The 20,232-nt window shown below is 49.1% G+C and overlaps 1 protein-coding gene across 1 annotated transcript; it reads left to right on the plus strand.

Moving 5' to 3' along the window:
- Positions 1–7,935: 7,935 nt before the first annotated feature.
- Positions 7,936–20,085, plus strand: MYL2 (myosin light chain 2). The gene is made up of 7 exons (XM_053401265.1): positions 7,936–8,062; positions 11,476–11,565; positions 13,722–13,797; positions 14,510–14,614; positions 15,778–15,853; positions 16,337–16,385; positions 19,781–20,085. Exons 1-7 carry the CDS (start codon positions 8,060–8,062, stop codon positions 19,877–19,879), a joined length of 498 nt encoding a protein of 165 aa, XP_053257240.1. The 5' UTR covers positions 7,936–8,059; the 3' UTR covers positions 19,880–20,085.
- Positions 20,086–20,232: the final 147 nt, after the last annotated feature.

Below are 20,232 nucleotides of genomic sequence, written 5' to 3' on the forward strand. Positions count from 1 at the left end.
TGAAAAAGGTTGCTGACCCCTGACCTAATCCAACAGAAATAATTAATCAAAGGAACAAACAAACAAAGGAAATCAAGCTGCATAAATCGGCCAAGCAGTCACCTAATCAAAAGTCGAGAGGCTGAGCTATGGACCTGATCCAGGGGAGTTCCTGCAAGGCGTTGCTGATATGCTGTGACCTTTTGCTGCTTGCTAGGGTTATAAATCTGAATAAATTGCAGGGGTATATTGGCAGCAGCGGTGAAGCAGCTATCTTTAGAAGAGCAGGGGTGCTAGAACGTCTGCTCTGCACAGGGAAGGTCCCAGGTTCAGCTCCCAGATACCCTCACGGGACGACTGGGAGGGACCCCTGCCTGAAAACACAGTCAGTTCCTCAGAAGCATCTGCTGGGGACAGTTTAGGGGTGAGAGTGGCTGAATGTGGGAGAGCCATAACTCAGCAGCCAAGCATCTGCATGCAGAAGGACCCAGGTTCGATTTCCCTCATCTTGAAAACCCTGCTAGTCTGTTTGGACAACACTGTGATGATCTGGGACTCAGGCTCGGATTCGGAACCAGAGGAGACTCAGTCTGCACCGGATCCTTTGCCTCAGGCATCACCTGAACCAAGTCTGGGGCCTGATTCTGAAGAGCCCCAGTCTGCACAGGTTCCCCTGCAACAAACACCAGCTGGGCCAAGTCAGGGGCCTGAGCCTGCCCTGGCTCCAGGTGCGTGGATGACCTCGTTGCCTTCAGCTGGGCCATCACTTACAGCTGCTCCACTACCGGTTGGGTCAGGAGAGGCTGAGACGGCCCCTGGGTCTAGTAACCCACCGATGTCTCCCGAGCTGCAGAGACTGAGGTCTGAGAGAAGGAGAGACCTGAGTACTCGCAGGAGTGCTCGCCTTCGGGAGAAACAGGGAGGTGAGTCACTGGGGGATCAGGACCGGCTGTTACCCCAACAGAGATAAAAGGCTGCTGGACCCTGCCCCAGGTTGTGGGAGCAAGATGTTAGGATATTTCCGTTCCACCTTAAAAGGGAGCAGGCTGTGAGTCACAGAGTCTGCGTATTTCCTGTTTCACAGGATGTTTCTGTTGTGTCTTTGCTTTCGTTTCTCTTGTTGCCTGAGCATACCGAAGCAGGCAGTCATGTTTTTCTTTGTTCTGATCAACGCTGAATAAACTTGGAAAAATGCTCTCCTGCTGTGCGTCTTTCGCTGTGTGAATTCTGCTGATAGAGTGTGCACCAGCCTAAGAATGTGGCAATCTATTTCTGAGGCTTCGTGTTGCTAATTGCTGATACTGCCTGTCTACGGGAGGTTGATGGATCATCCGGCAGCCGGCTTGGGGGCTATGATGGACTTTGCCTCCCTGGCAGTATCCCAACACAACATTGCTGTATGCTAGATCCTGACCTGTCCTTGCCTGGTTTCCTGCCTTGGCCCTGTCGGACTGACTCCCAGTGGAACCTTTGGATTCTGGACCTGCCCTGGACCGCATTTCACAGGTTAGCCCTGGGCCCAGCACAAACACTGAGCTTGACGGGCCAGGGGTCAGACTCAGCCCAAGGCCGCTTTCAGCGGACACCAGGACATTGTGGAATGGCACCCCCCTCCCTCAAGTCCCCCAGCCGGGGAGCAATTGCAAGGCAAGGCAGCCAAACCAACTGCAAGGTTCAGCTTGAGTCCAGGAGTTTATTCTTATCCCGTCTCTCTTTGTACAACAGGCTTGGCCTGCCGTCTATTTAAATCCCTTTCAAAATGCCTTGGCTCTCACCCCAGAATAACTCGCATAGTCTCCCTCCTGCTTTTGTTCATGCTCCCTCTTGTTTTTCCGACTGGGAAGGTGACGCTTCCTAGGAGAACATCAGGGGAGCCTTGCTGCGGATCAGGCCCCTGGCCCATCAGCGTCCTCTTCTCACAGTCGCCAGCCAGACGCCCCAAAGGGGAACCTCCAAGCAGGGGCACAAGAGCCCTCTCTCCTTCTGTGGGTTCCAGCAACTGGTCTTGCTGCCTCTGACCAGGGAGGCACAGCATCCTCAGTTGTGGCAATAACAACAACAACAATTTATTATTTATACCCCGCCCATCTGGCTGAGTTTCCCCAGCCACTCTGGGTGGCTCCCAATCAAGTGTTAAAAACAGTACAGTGTTAAATATTAAAAACTTCCCTGAACAGGGCTGACTTAAGATGTCTTCTGAATGTCAGGTAGTTGTTTATCTCTTTGACATCTGATGGGAGGGCATTCCACAGGGCGGGCGCCACTACCAAGAAGGCCCTCTGCCTGGTTCCCTGTAGCTTTGCTTCTTGCAATGAGGGAACCGCCAGAAGGCCCTCGGTGCTGGACCTCAGTGTCCGGGCAGAAGGATGGGGGTGGAGACACTCCTTCAGGTATACAGGACCGAGGCCATTTAGGGCTTTAAAGGTCAGCACCAACACTTTGAATTGTGCTCGGAAACGTACTGGGAGCCAATGCAGATCTCTCAGAACCGGTGTTATGTGGTCCCGGTGGCCACTCCCAGCCACCAGTCTAGCTGCCGCATTCTGGATTAATTGCAGTTTCCGGGTCACCTTCAAAGGTAGCCCCACGTAGAGCACGTTGCAGTAGTCCAAGCGGGAGATAACTAGAGCATGCATCACTCTGGCAAGACAGTCTGCGGGCAGGTAAGGTCTCAGCCTGCATATCAGGTGGAGCTGGTAGACAGCCACCCTGAACACAGAGTTAACCTGTGCCTCCATGGACAGCTGTGAGTCCAAAATGACTCCCAGACTGCGTACCTGGTCCTTCAGGGGCACAGTTACCCCATTCAGAACCAGGGAATCCCCCATACCCGCCCGCCCCCTGTCCCCCCAAAACAGTACTTCTGTCTTGTCAGGATTCAACCTCAATCTGTTAGCCGCCATCCTAGTTGCCATCCATAGCCTTCTCCTCCTCCATGAATTTGCCAAGTTGGGAGCCATCACTGCTTCCTGCAGGGGCGAGTTTTGGGCTTCCTTTTCCCTGCCCTGAATGTTCCAACATTCAGCTTCTTTTTCTTCTTTTTATAACATCTTTATTAATTTAAAATACAGTCATACAGTAAAGGTAAGTACAACAGAATTAAGCACAAAAAAGAAAAAAGAAGGAAAAGAGGCATAAAAAAGAGTTTAACAGTAGCAAGAAAATGTCAATTAAAAAAACCCCAAATCTTTATACAGTGGTACCTCGGGTTAAGTACTTAATTTGTTCCAGAGGTCCGTTCTTAACCTGAAACTGTTCTTAACCTGAAGCACCACTTTAGCTAATGGGGCCTCCTGCTGTTGCCGCGCCACCAGAGCACAATTTATGTTCTCATCCTGAAGCAAAGTTCTTAACCTGAAGCACTATTTCTGGGTTAGCAGAGTATGTAACCTGAAGCGTATGTAACCTGAAGCGTATGTAACCCGAGGTACCACTGTACAACATCATGTCTTATCCAATAAAGTCTTCTATTAAAAAAAACTTCCAGTCGTTCTCATTATACTTTTTATATTGTCTTGATTTTATCGCACAGTTTATTTTACAACTTTTTCCATATATTCCTCTGATATGTTTATTCCATTGATTTATTTATTGTACACAAGTATCATTCAATTCTGCTAGGATGAAATCAAAAAGTATACAGAGAATGGAAATTATTTAAGGAATATATAAGACTATATTGCACAAATGATACCAACATTCAGCTTCACAGGATGCTCAAGAGCTCTATCCTGCAGTTTCCTATATTCCTATAATCCTCTTTAAATGCACAGTCTAAGGCAGGCATGGCCAAACTCAGCCCTCCAGATGTTTTGGGACTACAATTCCCATCACCCCTGACCACTGGTCCTGTTAGCTAGGGATGATGGGAGTTGTAGTCCCAAAACATCTGGAGGGCCAAGTTCGGCCATGCCTGGTCTAAGGGCTCATCCACACCCAAAAGGCAGGGGTCCAAGTGGTTTTCTCCATGCCCCACTGCTTCCTGGTACCAAATCAGCAAAGGTCAATCCAGTGAAACCCCTAATTGCTGTTTGCTACACTTGAGGGCTATAGATCGATTTCCCCCAGGAGGGAGCAGCGGTGTGGATAAGCCCAGTTTGCTGGGATGCAACTGAATCTCACCTGAAAAGGGCATCATCGGAAGAGCCTTGTCCTATCCACCTGGAGTGCCCCGTGGCTTCCTTTCATCTCTTCTGAATTGCTCCTTCCATCCTGGTGTTGGGTGCTTAGTTTAGCTCCAGCTCCATCCCAGGATATCTAGGATAGCTTGCTAGGCCTTTAAAGCCCTGCGAATTAACATCCAACTAGGGAGGAATCCAGAACAAAGGCGATGCGAGCGAGAAGCAGCTGCCAGGAAGGATATTCACTGTGCTCCAAAAGAGGTCAGATTGAACTTTCATTTCTGTTACAAAAAATCCCCAACCCTGAACATTTGTTTTCTTTCTGAGCATGTGCCAGGGCAGGGGGTGGGGGTGCCTTTACACCCGATTTGCCCCCCTCAAAACAGCATTGACAAATACTCCCTAAGGGTTGTTAACTCATCAGTGCACACACAAGTACTTTGTTTCCTTACAAAAAAGATCATGCAATCTTTGGGTTAACAAAGATGGAGGCTGTAAAATCTCCCTTTTGGAGAGACTCATTGAGTTCACTTGGTTTTTCTTGCAACTGGGAGTCACTGGCCCCCTGGCTCCTTGCTTTGCTTGTTTCCGGAAGCAGGAAGAGAAAAGAAAAGGGGGTGGGGCAAAGCCTGCTGAGAGCCTCTAAGCCACACCCTCACTAGCAACTTGAGCTCAGGGCTCAGGTTAACCCTTTCGTGCATGCAAATGTGAGTCAGTAACTGTATAGAGGGACGCGGGTGGCGCTGTGGGTAAAAGCCTCAGCGCCTAGGGCTTGTCGATCAAAAGGTCGGCGGTTCAAATCCCCGCAGCGGGGTGCGCTCCTGCTGCTCGGTCCCAGCGCCTGCCAACCTAGCAGTTTGAAAGCACCCCCGGGTGCAAGTAGATAAATAGGGACCGCTTACTGGCGGGAAGGTAAACGGTGTTCCGTGTGCTGCGCTGGCTCGCCAGATGCAGCTTGTCACGCTGGCCACGTGACCCGGAAGTGTCTGCGGACAGCGCTGGCCCCCGGCCTCTTGAGTGAGATGGGCGCACAACCCCAGAGTCTGTCAAGACTGGCCCGTACGGGCAGGGGTACCTTTACCTTTACCTTTAACTGTATATTACAACAGTGCCCTTTCTCACTGACCCTGCTCTGTGGTCTCCTCAAATGCTTTGGCCTGAATGGAATAGGTAATATTGCTCTACCCACTTTCCCCTCTAACCTCACCCCCCACTGGAACTTACACACGGCTTTTCTTAGCCAGAATACTGCAGTCGGAAGCAGTGTCCGGGCAGAAATAGCTGCCACCAGAAATAAGTTCAACAACTTTTGTGTCCCGATTTTCACTTTTTGAAACATGGCAACCCTAGAGTTGGCCAACCACTGGGGATATTCCCATTTCACTCAGAAAGGATGGTGGAACAAGATGGGAGCAGTTGACAGTTACAGAAAAAGAGACAGAGCAAAACAGACAACTTGGAGGAGTTAAATTCAACAATCCTTCTCAGTTACTTTGGGTTGTTTTTTTTTGTCACATTTGTTTTGAGAGAACAGGGAGCAGTCCTCCCCACCCCAGATATCCATCATCCATTATGGACTGGAACTTTATTCCATTATAAAAAAAGGTAAAGGGACCCCTGACCCTTAGGTCCAGTCGTGGCCGACTCTGGGATTGAGGCGCTCATCTCGCTTTATTGGCCGAGGGAGCCGGCGTACAGCTTCCGGGTCATGTGACCAGAAGGACTAAGCCACTTCTGGCGAACCAGAGCAGCGCACGGAAACGCCGTTTACCTTCCCGCCAGAGCGGTACCTATTTATCTACTTGCACTTTGACGTGCTTTCGAACTGCTAGATTGGCAGGAGCAAGGACCAAGCAATGGGAGCTCACCCCGTCACAGGGATTCGAACTGCCAACCTTTTGATTGGCAAGTCCTAGGCTCTGTGGTTAAACCCACAGCGCCACCCATGTCCCTCTTATTTCATTATACCTAAACTTAAAATCTAAACATTACCTTTCATGGCCTTCCATTTCGCTTTTTCTACATCTTCACGATTGTTTGGGTTTTTCCTTTATGCAGCACCAGAATTAAGTTCATAGCGAAGCTTTGTTATATGTGTCTTGTTTGAAATCATGTATTTTTTTGCTTATCTGAAAGAATCCCATATATATATATATATATATATATATATCAGACATGTGGCACTTCCGGCCTTCTGGATGTTGCTGGATGTCAACTCCCACAGGGTTCCCAATGGCCAACGGTCAACTGGTCAGGCATGGGGAGAGCGGGAGTCTCCATGGGCAAAGACAGACTGAAGAAGGGCTGAAGAAATAGGAGGCTCTGTTTTGGGGACTGAGAAGGACTCCCCTTCCTGGAAGACTGGATTCCAACTCTCCCATGTAGTTCGGGGAGGGGTGGTGCAGAAGCACATCCAAAACAGCAGCTGCTGCCACCTTCATCATTCATTTTCATCCTGTGCAACTAAGACAGCTGCAAGCAAGGACAAAGACAGGGTATTGTGGGTGTCACCTTCAGCCCCCTTCCCCCTTGTCTAAGTATCTCTCTGCTCCTGGCCCCAGGCAAGGAGATGCTCTGGGGCAGAGTAAAAAGCTAAAAATATAAACACAAAGACTGCCAGGGCGGGGTCAGCTGAAAGGTCTCTCTCCCAAGCAGACAGGGCCCCAGCATCTTGTATAAACAGAGGAAAACTGCCCCACAGCGTGGACATGAAGAAATCTTGCTCTAGAGCGTGCCCAACTTGAGGGACCTCCTTATCCCTTACACATCTATGAGCGGAAAACCCATTTGCTCCGATGGAGTGCTCAAGAGTGGTTAGAGCAGGGCTTTCAGCGTGGCTCCCTCTGTTCTGTGGAGAGGCATTCCTGTTGAGGTAACAACAGACACTTTCCAGGAGCGGCTGAAGGCCATTTTGTCTTGACAGGCTTTTCCAGCTGGTGAAATGGGTCCCTGCCGTGGCTGTCCACTTGTCAGGGTTTTCGTCTTGCCTTCAATGTGTTTGCTGTCCCTTTAACTGTTTTTGATTCTCCTGTGCATAAAACACCTTGAGATGGTTGCTTAGAAGGAAATTGACAAAAATGCTAACAGCAACAAAAATGGGAATTGCGTTTTTATACACATACACTCACCAGTCTTTGCCAGCCTGGTGCCCTCCAGCCATTTTGGACTGCAGTGGTACCTCGGGTTAAGAACTTAATTCGTTCTGGAGGTCCGTTCTTAACCTGAAACTGTTCTTAACCTGAAGCACCATTTTAGCTAATGGGGCCTCCCTCTGCCACCACACCGCCACCACGCGATTTCTGTTCTCATCCTGAAGCAAAGTTCTTAACGTTAAGTACTATTTCTGGGTTAGCGGAGTCTGTAACTTGAAGCATCTGTAACCTGAAGCGTCTGTAAACTGAGGTACCACTGTACAACTCATATAGCTGTGCCAGAGATTCATAACTCCAAACAGCTGGAGGCCCCCGAGTTTGTTGAAGGCTGATATGCACACACAGACACAAAATGCATCGCTGCCGGCTGGTAATTCTGCTTGGTGTGCCATTTAACACACACACACACACACACACACACTTCTGCTGCCCCTCCAGCTTCACATCCAGGAAAAACTGACACACGCAGGTGTCCAGCTATTATTCAACCACTGAGCAGGACTTGCGTCGACGTCTTAAATGGAGAAACTGTCAGGGCGCCCGGCATGCATCTAACCTTGGAGCCCGTTGTCCATCTCACATGTCACCGCATGACAATGAGTTGTTATTTAAGAAGAGAGAAAGGAGATGGGGGGGTTGGAGAGAGAAAGGGGGACTAACTCACCTGCCACAGCCAAAAGTGGAGATGGGTTTATTTTTAATCTGGGATGGGCTCTATTTATTGTCTCCGCAGCCGGAGTGCAGGGGGCACCAGCTGAAAGATTCCTCTTGGAACGAGACTGTGGGCTGCACAGTTTGGTCTGAGACATGGTGAGTAAGACGGTCAGAGAGGGGATATTTGGGGTAGAGGACAGAGGATGGAATGAGAACAGGTCCCAGAAAATATTGGGAAAGCAGGCTGGTTATTGATCTCAGGTGAAGAAGAGCTGCTTAACAGGTGAATCTGGGCAATGGATCAGTTTCCCCTTCGCAAGGATGTTCAAGGCTAGATGCACAGCACATTCCTTTACACGACTCCCATGAATTCAGTGGGGCTTACTTCCAGGTAAGTGGGGTAAGGACTGCAGCCTACATGAATCAGGTGGAGCTGATTTGAATCAGAGGAGGCTGAGAAGTTTTACAGCAGTTCATGTCTGTTCCCTGAGGTTTTGGAAGCATGCAAATTATCCACAAGTTAGTGGGAATGCAGGTTCTTTAACTGGTTCGTTTGTATACTTGAAATATTCCTTGCTCGCCCTTCACCCAAAGATTCCAGGGCAGCGAACCCAAAGTGTGAATATCATTAAACACACATGATGTATAGATACAAGTTAAATCTGGAAAATGATTATAAAGAAAAGACAACCCCTCTTCCCATAAAAGCTTAAAAACAGAAGAGTCCACCTGCAATCTAAAACGTGTCTCCTATATAAGGTGTGTCTCCTATGAAAGGGCCACCTGCTTTGCAGGTGAGCCTGGAAACCTGGAAACCTGGAGAGCTGCTGCCAATCCGTGTAGACAAGATTGGGTGGGACGGACCAGTGGTCAGACCCAGTCTAAGACAGCATCTTATGTATGCTCCCCACCCAGCCACATCCAATTAAGCTGAATGGTTTGGGGTTCAGGACAGAACCAAAGGAAAGTCCTTCATATAATTCAGGGGTGGCCAACGCCCAAGAGACTGCGATCTACTCATAGAGTTAAAAACTATCAGTGATCTACCCCATTTTGGGGGGTTCAGGTCAAAGTTGTTGAGCCTTTTTTAGGAAGGAAAGCCCTGTTTTTTGCACTTCAGGTCAAAGTTGTTTAGCTTCTTTGGGGGGAGTCAGTGATCTACCAGTGACCTACCACAGACGTCCAGTGATCTACCGGTAGATCACAATCTACCTGTTGGATGTGCCTGAAATTCATAGTGAGGCTGTGGAATTAACCCCTTCCGCAAGCTGTGGTTCTGGCAACGAACTTCGAGGACGAAGGCTACCCAAGAGGATTTGGCCATTTCCCCAGGTGCCCGGCTCGAAAACAGTGCCAGCCTGAGTCCCCAGCACACCCACGGGCAACTGAGAAAGACCCTGACCGAGATCTTGGAGACCATGACCTGAAACTTCTGCCAGTTGATGTACGCAGCACTGCGCTAGACAGACTCAGGGTCCAATTCTTCACAAGGCAACTCCCTGAGTTGCTGTAGAGAATACTGGAGTGGACTGACCTCAAAGGCAAATTTATTTATGGGGGGGTCATGTTCCTAAGTCAGATAAAGGCTTCCAAGGTAGCTTATAAATTGTAGAAGGCTCGTAGTATAAAATGACACAACACAAACGCTAAAGAAGAGAAGGAAATGTGCAACCTTGCATTCCATATCTTGTCTATTTGTTAGATCAGCAAACGTTGCCCTCTGGTGAAGTCCACAGAATAGTGGTTCTAAAAACCTTTACTTAGGAATTTCCCAAGGTTCACACTCACCTGTAAAACCAGCTAAGATGAAACGGGAAAGGAGGCTCCCAGAACGCGTTGCCCCTCACTCGGCAGATGCAGTTAAGCTGTTAGTATATGGTCTGGTTTTATATTTAAGTGAAATATTTATTTGCTGTGTTTTAAAAGTTGTTCCTCAGGGCTTATTGACACTGAACTGTGCTTTTGCCGTGAGTTTTCCCTGCAAAAACCCACCCTTTAAAGCGGAAGCGCAACAAATGGCAATTCAGGTTTTCTGCAGGTTGCCGCTTGTGCCAATTCAGCAGGAAAGAGCGGGTTTTCAGGGAGAAAGCTCAGTCAGAGAAAGAGCAGTCGGACATGGAGTTTTAAAGTGTGGGCAATGCCTGGAAAACACAAAGTTAAGTGGAAACAAGCCCTCCCTCTGGGATTGTGTGAATAATGAAGAGTGGGGTACAAACAATTTAACGGGATGCTTTAAAAGGCCTCTTGTTTGATGGCCTCTTTTAATAGAATCATATAATTGTGGAGCAGTTAGGCACCCAAGGGTCATCTAGTCCAACCCCCCTGCCATGCAGGAATCACAGCTAAAGAATCCCCCACAGACCTCTGCTTTAAAAACTCCAATAAAGGAGAGTCCACCACCTTCATGATATTGGACATATATAGTAAAGGTAAAGGGGCCCCTGACCATTACGTCCAGTTGTGGACAACTCTGGGGTTGCGGCGCTCATCTTGTTTTATTGGCCGAGGGAGCCGGCGTACAACTTCCAGGTCATGTGGCCAGCATGACTAAGCCACTTCTGGTGAACCAGAGCAGCGCACGGAAACGCCGTTTACCTTCCCGCCGGAGCGGTACCTATTTATCTACTTGCACTTTGACGTGCTTTCGAACTGCTAGATTGGCAGGAGCAGGGACCGAGCAACGGGAGCTCACCCCGTAGCAGGGATTCGAACCGCCGACCTTCTGATCGGCAAGTCCTAGGCACTGTATATGGAACAATTTTTTTAAAAAAGAGTAGCTAAAATACAGAACAAACCAATCCTATTAAAACATTAACCAATAAACATTGGACATATATAGGTGAATGTTTATTGGTTAATGTTTTAATAGGATTGGTTTGTTATGTATTTTAGCTACTTTTTCCTCCAACTGTTCCATATTTTAACAGTGTGGTGCAACTGGTTTTTGTGTTTGGCAAATTGCTTAGAAGCCACCTGGGCATCAAACAGCAACAGCATAAATAATCAATTACTAATAGTAATAAGGACCCTGGGAGTCCCTTTGCAACGCTACAGTTCTGTGATTCTATGCAGGTCGTCTTTAGCAGATGCGGCGCTGGGGTGCAAATATCTGCCCAGCGTCCCCAAATTACCACAGATAATGTTGGGGTGGCCGTCGCTGCGCAGTGCCAGCCATTGGGGGGCGCAACTCTCCCCATTCCGCTGCGGGAGAGCGATCCCCGCAGAGGCTTGGGAGGGAAGCTGCGTGCCCGCCAGCCTTACGGTTGTTGGGGTGCAGCTGGCGGGCGTGCAGGGAAAGGGGAGGTCGCCGCCAAAGCCGCGCAGCTCCCCCGCTTTCTGGGGCGCCCCTGAGAGGCCGGCGCCCTGGCGCAACGCACCACTAAGCCCTATGGTAAAGACGGCTCTGATTCTATGGAATAATATAAATGAATGATAAAATCTGCTGGCTTTTTAGCTGTGCAGGTGGAGCACCTTCCTTCTGCGCCCCACCTCTGCTGCAGCCCTGATGCAGCTCCGAGGCTTAAGGGGGCACCCGTGAATAACTATTCTCCCCCTTGCTTCTCTCGAAGTCTCCCAAGAAGGCCAAGAAGCGATCCGAAGGCGCCAACTCCAATGTCTTTTCCATGTTTGAGCAGGCTCAGATCCAGGAATTCAAGGAGGTACGTCAAGACAGGGGTGAGGGCAACGGCCTTTTGGGGGAGAGTTGCACGCAAAATCTTCCTAAATCATTCTGGTTTTGTTTGTTTTTTCAAAAAAAATTATCGAGTTTCCAAATTTATATAACAATAATAAAAAGAACAAACAAACAAACATTTATCTTAACTGTTAGATATCCACTTTTGCACCATTGTTATATGACTTCCTCAAATCCCACTAGCTGAGTTTCCAAATTATTCATTGTAGCAGTTTTCCAACGCTATTTTCCAATAATAGTTACTTAGTCATTTAACATCTTTCTTCCTTTCCATATTGACTTCAATCCATAGTATGATGTAATTTAACATAGTTATCTCCTAGGCCAATCAGTTACTCACAAGTAGTTCTACTTAGATTAACTTAACATATTTATTTAAATAGTCATTAAATTTCTTCCTTTCATCTTGATACTCCTCCTCCTTCTGATCACGGATTCTTCCAGTTAGGTCGGCCAGCTCCAAAAATTCCATCATCTTCATCTGCCAGTCCTCCACTGTTGGTAAATCTTGTAGTTTCCAAATTTTAGCTAACAAAATTTTGTTAGCTTCCTAGATCATTCTGAGAAAGCAGTCCAAGCTGGCTGTGCACTGAGTCAAAGAGGCAGCTCCACATTCAAATCTCACTCTCCACAAACACCCCTGAAGAGCCTTTGGCTCAGCACTCAGTCTTCGTTCCACAGCACCTCTTTGCAGGCGTTCCTTTGCTATACCAAATCAGCCGGCCGCGGGGAGCCTTCTGTCTTGAGGGCAGGCCAGGCCAATTCTTTTACTCATTTAATTTAAGCACAGAATTCCATGCCAAGTCCTGGGTGAGTCCACATTCTCAGAGACTAAAGGTTCTAGAAACCAATTAAAAGGGGCTTAAATGGGAAGCCCGGTCTCAGCCGTGGAACCTGTTCACAATACCAGAGCTTAAATGCTGGAATACAAGACTCCTGCCAATTTCAACGCATGGCAAAACACCAGCAGGTGGTGCATACTCTGGGTTGATTTTCACTCCGTCCCCGTCCCCCATCCTATTTTTGTTCGGTTCTGCAGAACAGATTTCTGGGTTTGCTCCCAGGTAGAGCCCGGGAGCCTGGGTGTGGGGGTGGGGAGGCACTGAAATAGGGGGACGCACATGACCCAATCAGTTTCCCAATTTGCAGTGACCACATTCCCGCAGCATTTTGCAATGCATTTGTTTTATTTTATTTTTATTATTTTTAAATAACTTTTTTATTCAGAAGTAAAACAAAACATATTATCCAGAAACATAACATCCTTATTCCACCCCCATTTTCCCTCCCTCCCCCCACAGAACCCACCCACCCCCACTCCCCGACTTCCCTCAGTTCCGGTCTTTGGTTTCTCTGAGAATGCTGTTTTCTGCATGTTACACAGTTGTATAGATCCTCAAACTATTTAGCTGATTATTATCAATAAAAAGTTTGTGAATGTTTATTCAAAACCTGCCAAGGAGTCCAGTTCGCTTTGTTGCGTCTTCAGATACTTTGTAAAGGGTTCCCATTCATCCTTAAAGTCACATTTATCCTTGTCCCCTAGCTTATATGTCGGTTTTGCCAGTTCTGCATAGTCCGTCAATTTTTCTTGCCACGATTCTTTAGTTGGGGTTTCTTCAGTCTTCCACCCTTGTGCTACCAGAACTCTTGCGGCCGTTGTCGCATACATGAAGATGTTTTTCAGCTTTTTTGGCAGATCTTTCCCTACAATCCCTAATAAAAATGCTTCAGGTTTTTAAACAAATGTTAAATGGAACATTTTCTTCAATTCGTTGTATATCATTTCCTAAATTTTTAAAATTACCTTACAATCCCACCACATATGATAAAATGTCCCTTCCTTTTCCTTACACTTCCAACATATATTTGAACTAGTTTTGTACTTTTCCCCTAACTGCACTGGTGTTGTGTACCATCTGGCAATGCATTTATTTTAAAGCTCTCGTGAAAATTCACAAGCATTTTAGTGTGAATTTCTCCTAATGCACACATTTGCGGATATGATTTCCCCTAATAAGAATGCCAAGATTCTTAGGGAAGCAATTTCTGCATCTAGCATGACCTTGCAGTGTGGCCAGATAACACAACTGTGCCCTGATATCCCCCATTTACCCGTAGGCTTTCACCATCATGGATCAGAACCGCGATGGGTTCATTGACAAAGCAGACCTGAGAGATACGTTTGCCGCATTAGGTAAGCAAAGAAACCCCATAAAACACCCAAAAGCTTGTAAGCAGAACCAGGACAAACCTTACATTTGTATGGTTTTGTATCTAGTCTGTTCTGTCTGCTTTTAAAACTGCCTCTAGTGTTTTTATTTATGATGATGATGTATTATCCAAAACTGTATTACAGGGGATTTGTCTCTTTTGCTTTTCTTTACCTTTGTATAGCAACCTAGTATCTTTGTAAAAAATAATAATAAAAAATGTGGGGTGGGAAAGGTTGCATTCATTGCTGGTCCTACGCAGAGTAGACCCACTGAAATTAATGAACCTGAGTCAGTGGCGTAGCGTGGGTTGTCAGCACCCGGGGCAAGGCAAGTAATTTGCGCCCCCTAACCCGTGGATTTTAGCAGGGGCAGAGAGCTGCGAGTGCGAGCGCCCCCCCCCAGATGTTGTGCCCGGTGCGGCCGGCCCCCCCTGCACCCCCCACGCTACGCCACTGACCTGAGTTAGGCCCCATCTGCACTGTATACATTTAAAGCAGTATCATACCACTATAAAGAGACTACAATTCCCAGACAGTGTATTCCTCTTCCTAGGGAACTCTGGGAACTGTAGCTCTGGGAGGGGGATAGGGTGCCCTCCTAACTACTCTTCACAAACTACATCTCCCAACACATCTGGAGGGCCAAAGGTTGGGGATGCCTCTTCTACTCTGTCGTGTTTCCCTCCTTCCTCAGGACGCTTGAATGTGAAGAATGAAGAACTGGACGACATGGTCAAGGAAGCTCCTGGGCCTATTAATTTCACAGTGTTCCTGACCATGTTTGGGGAAAAACTTAAAGGTGAGATTGGAGACGAGGGTAGAAGGTGTTTCCCCGCCACCCTCCATGCCACAAGCAAGAAGCACCTTCTGGGAAGAGGTTCTTGGCATCTCCTCACTGCCTGCTCCAACCACCTTGCCACACACATAGAATCATAGAGTTGTGAGTGCCTGGAGACAGTTGGAGGATGAATGGCGGCTAACAAGGTTGAATCCAGACAAGACAGAAGTACTGTTTGGGGGGGACAGGGGGCAGGTAGCTGTGGGGGACGCCATGGTCCTGAATGGGGCAACTGTGCCCCTGAAGAACCAGGTGCGCAGCCTGGGAGTCATTTTGGACTCACAGCTGTCCATGGAGGCGCAGGTTAATTCTGTGTCCAGGGCGGCTGTCTACCAGCTCCATCTGGTACACAGGCTGAGACCCCACCTGTCTGAAGACTGTCTCACCAGAGTGCTGCATGCTCTACTTATCTCTCGCTTGGACTACTGCAATGTGGTCTACATGGGGCTACCTTTGAAGGTGACCCGGAAACTGCAATTAATCCAGAATGTGGCAGCTAGACTGGTGACTGGGAGTGGCCGCTGGGATCACATAACACCGGTCCTGAGAGATCTGCATTGGCTCCCAGTACGTTTCCGAGCACAATTCGAAGTGTTGGTGCTGACCTTCAAAGCCCTAAACGGCCTCGGTCCTGTATACCTGAAGGAGCATCTCCACCCCCATCATTCAGCCCGGACACTGAGATCCAGCGCCAAGGGCTTTCTGGTGGTACCCTCTTTGCGAGAAGTGAGGTTACAGGGAACCAGACAGAGGGCCTTCTCGGTAGTGGCGCCCGCCCTGTGGAAAGCCCTCCCTTCAGATGTGAAGGAAATAAGCGGCTATCTTCTCTTTAAAAGACATCTGAAGGCAGCCCTGTTTAGGGAAGTATTAAATATTTAATGCTGTATTGTTTTAACCGCCCAGTGTGGCTGGGGAAACTCAGCTAGATGGGCGGGGTATAAATAATAAATTATTATTATTATTATTATTATTATTATTATTATTATTATTATTGGAAGGGTCCCCAAGGGTCATCTAGTCCAACCCCCAGCAGTGCAAGAACACCCTCCCCCACAGTAGTGGAGAGAACAGGCCAGCCTCCCATAAGTATTTCACTTTCCAGGTCTCTTTTCTGTGACTTCCAGGTGCGGATCCAGAAGAGACTATTCTGAACGCTTTCAAAGTGTTTGATCCAGAAGGCAAAGGCCTGAAGGCGAACTAGTAAGTACCTGTGGAACTCCCTCCCACATGAGGCAGGGATGACCACCAGTTTGGATGACTTTAAAGTGGGGTGGGCGGACAATTTCATGGAGGAAAAGGCTATCGACAGCTACTAGCCATGGTGCCTACGCTCTGTATCTACAGCCAGAGTAGTAAATCTTCTGAATACCAGTTTCTGGAAGCCGCAGGAAGGGAGAATTGCTCCTGTGCTTGTATCCTGCTTGTGGGTTTCTGATTGGGGCATTGGCTGGCCACTGTGAGAACAGGATGCTAGCCGAAATGATGTTGGTGCTGATTTTGGAAGCTTCGCGGTGAATCCTTTCCTGTTTCAACCTTTGATTACGAAATGGGAGGGCCATCTGTCTCTCAGGCCCTTCAATTAAACGGCTGCAGCCTCTGCTCCTCTCAAAGCTTTCCTTGCCATTTTGCTCTGGGGTTTTGCTCCCTCGTGGTCCTCCATCTGTCCCCTGCTTTGTATTGCAGCATCAAGGAGATGCTGATGACACAAGGAGAACGGTTTTCGAAGGAGGAGGTAAGAGGAGGCCTTGGGGGCTGGCAGGCATTGAATGGGCTAAGTGGGAGGGCAGGAGCTCAGAAACAGAAGAGGAACAGCTTGGCATTCAGCGCCTGGCTTCTGCATAGCTGTCAAGCGTCCCTTATTTGGCGGGACAGTCCCTTATCCCAGCGCCATGTCCCGCTGCTGTCCCTTATTGATGAGGCTTCATTTGGCTGCTGGCTGGACTTTCTGCCTTTGGCTCGGAGGGGCTCAGAAGTCGAACCTACCTGTGCCCTGAAAATCCCTTATTTTGTCTGCTGATCCCTTATTTTCGAGGCTGCTGGTCCCTTATTTTCAAATCTGTAAGTTGACAGCTATGCTTCTGCATGTCAAACTGGGGGAAACTGGACCTTGGACCACTGCTGTCCATCACGATATGCAATACTGAGACCACTGCTCTGCCTCCTATGCTCCTAGAATAATTGAATTGTAGAGCTGTAGAGGACCCTGAGGGTCATCTAGTCAAGCCAGGGGCATACATAGACTCCCTTGCGCCTTTGGTAAGGAGCTGCATCAGTGCCCCTGCCCCTTGCGTTCCTCTGCCAAGGTGCCCAGAGGAACCTGTGTCCTTGCCTGGCCACCCAAAGCCGTGCAGAAACAAGCAGGTGGACTCATATCCAGTCCGAGCCAGAGTGTGCTGCTCCTGTGGGTTACCCAAGAGGCGAGGTCCAAGTCCGGTCCATGGTCAAAGGTGCAATGTGGAGGCAGTCCATTGTAGCTGAAGCTGGGTGCAGGGCAGGGAGTCGGGTGAAGGAACAGGCTTGCAAGCAGGGAGCCAGGGCGGGTCAGGAGCTCAGGCAGGAAAGCAGGACAGGGTTCAGGCAGGAACTGGCAACCAACAATGTTGCTCCCACAACTTGGGACTGAGGTTGGCCGCCTTTTATCTGCCCCCAGGCATAGGGCGGCCCCGATCCTCTGGTGACTTGCCTCTCCTGGCCTGGAGGCGAGCACTCCTCCTGCGGGAACTTAGTTCCCTCCGCCTCTCTGCCCTGAGGCTCTGCAGCTCAGCAGAGGCTGGAGGGTTACCGGACCCAGAGGCAACCTCAGCGTCCTCTGACGGGGCTGAGAGTGGAGCACCTGCAGGCAATGGGTCCTCCATCACCTCAGGAGCCAGAGCAGACTCAGCTGATGCCTGCACCTGAGGACCCAGCACAGGTGAGGACCCTTCAGGCTCATGCCCCAGCCCTGGCTCAGCTGGTTCTGGAGGCGGGGAATCCTGTGCAGGCTGGGATCCCTCAAGTTCAGCATCTGAGTCCGAATCCCAGGCCATCACTCTGAGTGAAGTGCAATTTTTGCACCCCCTTTGGCCAACCAGGCCATTCCCTGCCTAGTCCAGCCTCCTGCAATGATTCGAATCTCATCTAAAACATCACTAAAGTCCACTACCTTCCCAGCGAGTCCATTCTACTGTCAGACAGCTCTTACAGTCGGAAAGTTCTTCTCTTCTTGTAACTTGAAGCCATTGGTTTAGGTGCTGCCCTCCAGAGCAGGAGAAAACAAGCTTGCTCCTTCTTTCATGTGACAGCCCCTCAGATATTTGAAGATGGCTATTATATCTCCTCTTTTCCAGGCTAAACATCCCCAACTCCTTCAACCATTCCTCATAAGGCTTGGTTTCTAGACATTTGAACATCTTGGTTGCCCTCCTCTGCACACCTTCCAGCTTACTTAATTCCACCCTGTGTCAAGAATGTAGATCAGCTCCCTTTATTTTTAGGGATGGGCCATATCTGAGCAGCAGAGCACGTGCGTTGCTAGCAAATAATCCTAGGATCAATTCCCAGCAACTCCAGGTAGGCTAGAAAAGTCTCCTACCTGAGACTTTGGAGAGTTCCTACCCAACTGTGTGGACAATCCTGAGCTAAATGGACCAGGGAACCCTGGGAATTGTAGTATTGTGAGAGCAAGCGAGAGGACTGTGCTCTCACTCTGTGCTCTCATCTCAGCAGCCCCGTCCGTATGGAACAGGATGCTGGCCTAGGTGCAGGCCATTGGCCTGATCCAGTGGGCTCTTCATATCTTCATATTAAATATTTTTGGCTTAGTAATGTTGCTTTTCTGCTGGCGGGGCACCAGCAGGTATTCAGCAGTATTTTTACAGTAAACCTCCCAGGACTAATGATAAGGATAATAAGACTCCCTGTCTAAACACATTGACAACAAAGAAGGACTTACCGTATTTTTCGTCCCATAGGACGCTCCGTCCCATAGGACGCACCTAGTTTTTTGGGGGGGAAATGAAGGGGGGAAAATTCCCTTTATTCCCCCCCCCAAAACCAGGTCGGGGAAACCGAACCAGGTCGAGGAACAGCGGGATGGCGGCGCTGCACCTCCCTGCTGTCCCCCGAGCTTGTGGGGCTGGCCAATGTCTGCCCGGTGTGTGGGGCACTCAGCTTCAGGGCGCCCCTAGCACCGGGCGGCAGGCTACTATCCGCAGCGTGGGGAGCCCTGCGGGGAACTCCCGCAGGGCTGCCTAGGCTGCGGATGTCTTCCTGAAGCCTGGAGAGTGAGAGGGGTCGGTGTGCACCGACCCCTCTCGCTCTCCAAGCTTCAGCGAAAGCCTGCATTCGCCCCATAGGACGCACCCAGATTTCCCCTTCATTTTTGGAGGGGAAAAGGTGCGTCCTATAGGGCGAAAAATACGGTACTTCCAAGGAAACAGGCACAGGGCTGCCCTGCTGCTCATCGACTGGCAATGCAGTCCTATGCATGTCTACTGAGATATAAGGCCCATTGATTTCAGTGCAAGTCATTCCCAGGTAACTGTGCATAAGATTGCAGGCTAGAGCTTGGGTTGATTAAGAGTGCAATCCTCTATGCACACTTGGTTGGGTGTAAGTCCCACTGAGCACCCATCTTAAGGGGCTTAAAAGGTATAGGGACCCCTGACCATTAGATCCATTCGTGGCAGACTCTGGGGTTGCGGCGCTCATCTCGCTTTATTGGCCGAGGGAGCCGGCGTACAGCTTCTAGGTCATGTGGCCAGAACGATTAAGCCGCTTCCGGCGAACCAGAGCAGCACACGGAAACGCCATTTACCTTCCCGCCGGAGCAGTACCTATTTATCTACTTGCACTTTGATGTGCTTTTAAACTGCTAGGTTGGCAGGAGCAGGAACCGAGCAACGGGAGCTCACCCCGTCGCGGGGATTCAAACCGCTGACCTTCTGATCGGCAAGTCCTAGGCTCTGTGGTTTAACCCACTGCACCATCCTTACAGGGCTTGCTTACTTCTAAATAACTGTGCATAGGGTCGTGCTGCTTGAGCATCAGTCAAAGCAGTTAGAGGACTGCAATTCCAGGTATAACCGGTGCAACGTTGGATAAAATGTCCCTCCAGAGAACTTTTCCCTGCCTGCTTCTTTCCTACAGATAGACCAAATGTTTGCAGCCTTCCCTCCTGACGTGACCGGCAACCTGGACTATAAGAACCTCGTCCATATCATCACTCACGGAGAGGAAAAAGATTGAAGGCTGGGAGAGTACCCTTCCTACGGGCCTGGAATGGTACCCAGCGGGGCTTCCTTCTCCTCACAACTCTGTTTGTTCCTCACCGTGAAAACTGGGAGGTTCACAGGCTTCCTGATAGTTCTTGTCTTCTTGGTGTTCCCAGTCCCTTGTCCGTCCTCTTTGTGTGAAATAATTCATTTGTGACTTGAGAAACATTTCCAAAATTGTATTTGTGTTGAATTATTCACCGAGTCCATGTGTCACGATCCAGTTCACGGGCGATCAAAGTCCCAGCTGGGGACGTCGGGACCGGGGGTTGGGAGTAGGAATGGGAGTCCAGAAGTCAGGAGTCAGGAAGCCAAGAGTCCGAGGGT

This window comes from Podarcis raffonei, chromosome 8 (assembly GCF_027172205.1).
Source record: "Podarcis raffonei isolate rPodRaf1 chromosome 8, rPodRaf1.pri, whole genome shotgun sequence".
In the NCBI taxonomy this organism is placed as follows: Eukaryota; Metazoa; Chordata; class Lepidosauria; order Squamata; family Lacertidae; genus Podarcis; species Podarcis raffonei.

Excerpts from the sequence above, each read along its gene's own strand:
- MYL2 (XM_053401265.1), top strand. Across the intron at positions 11,566-13,721 it reads AGATCCAGGAATTCAAGGAG|GCTTTCACCATCATGGATCA; the intron begins GTACGTCAAGAC and ends ATTTACCCGTAG. Across the intron at positions 14,615-15,777 it reads GTTTGGGGAAAAACTTAAAG|GTGCGGATCCAGAAGAGACT; the intron begins GTGAGATTGGAG and ends TGTGACTTCCAG.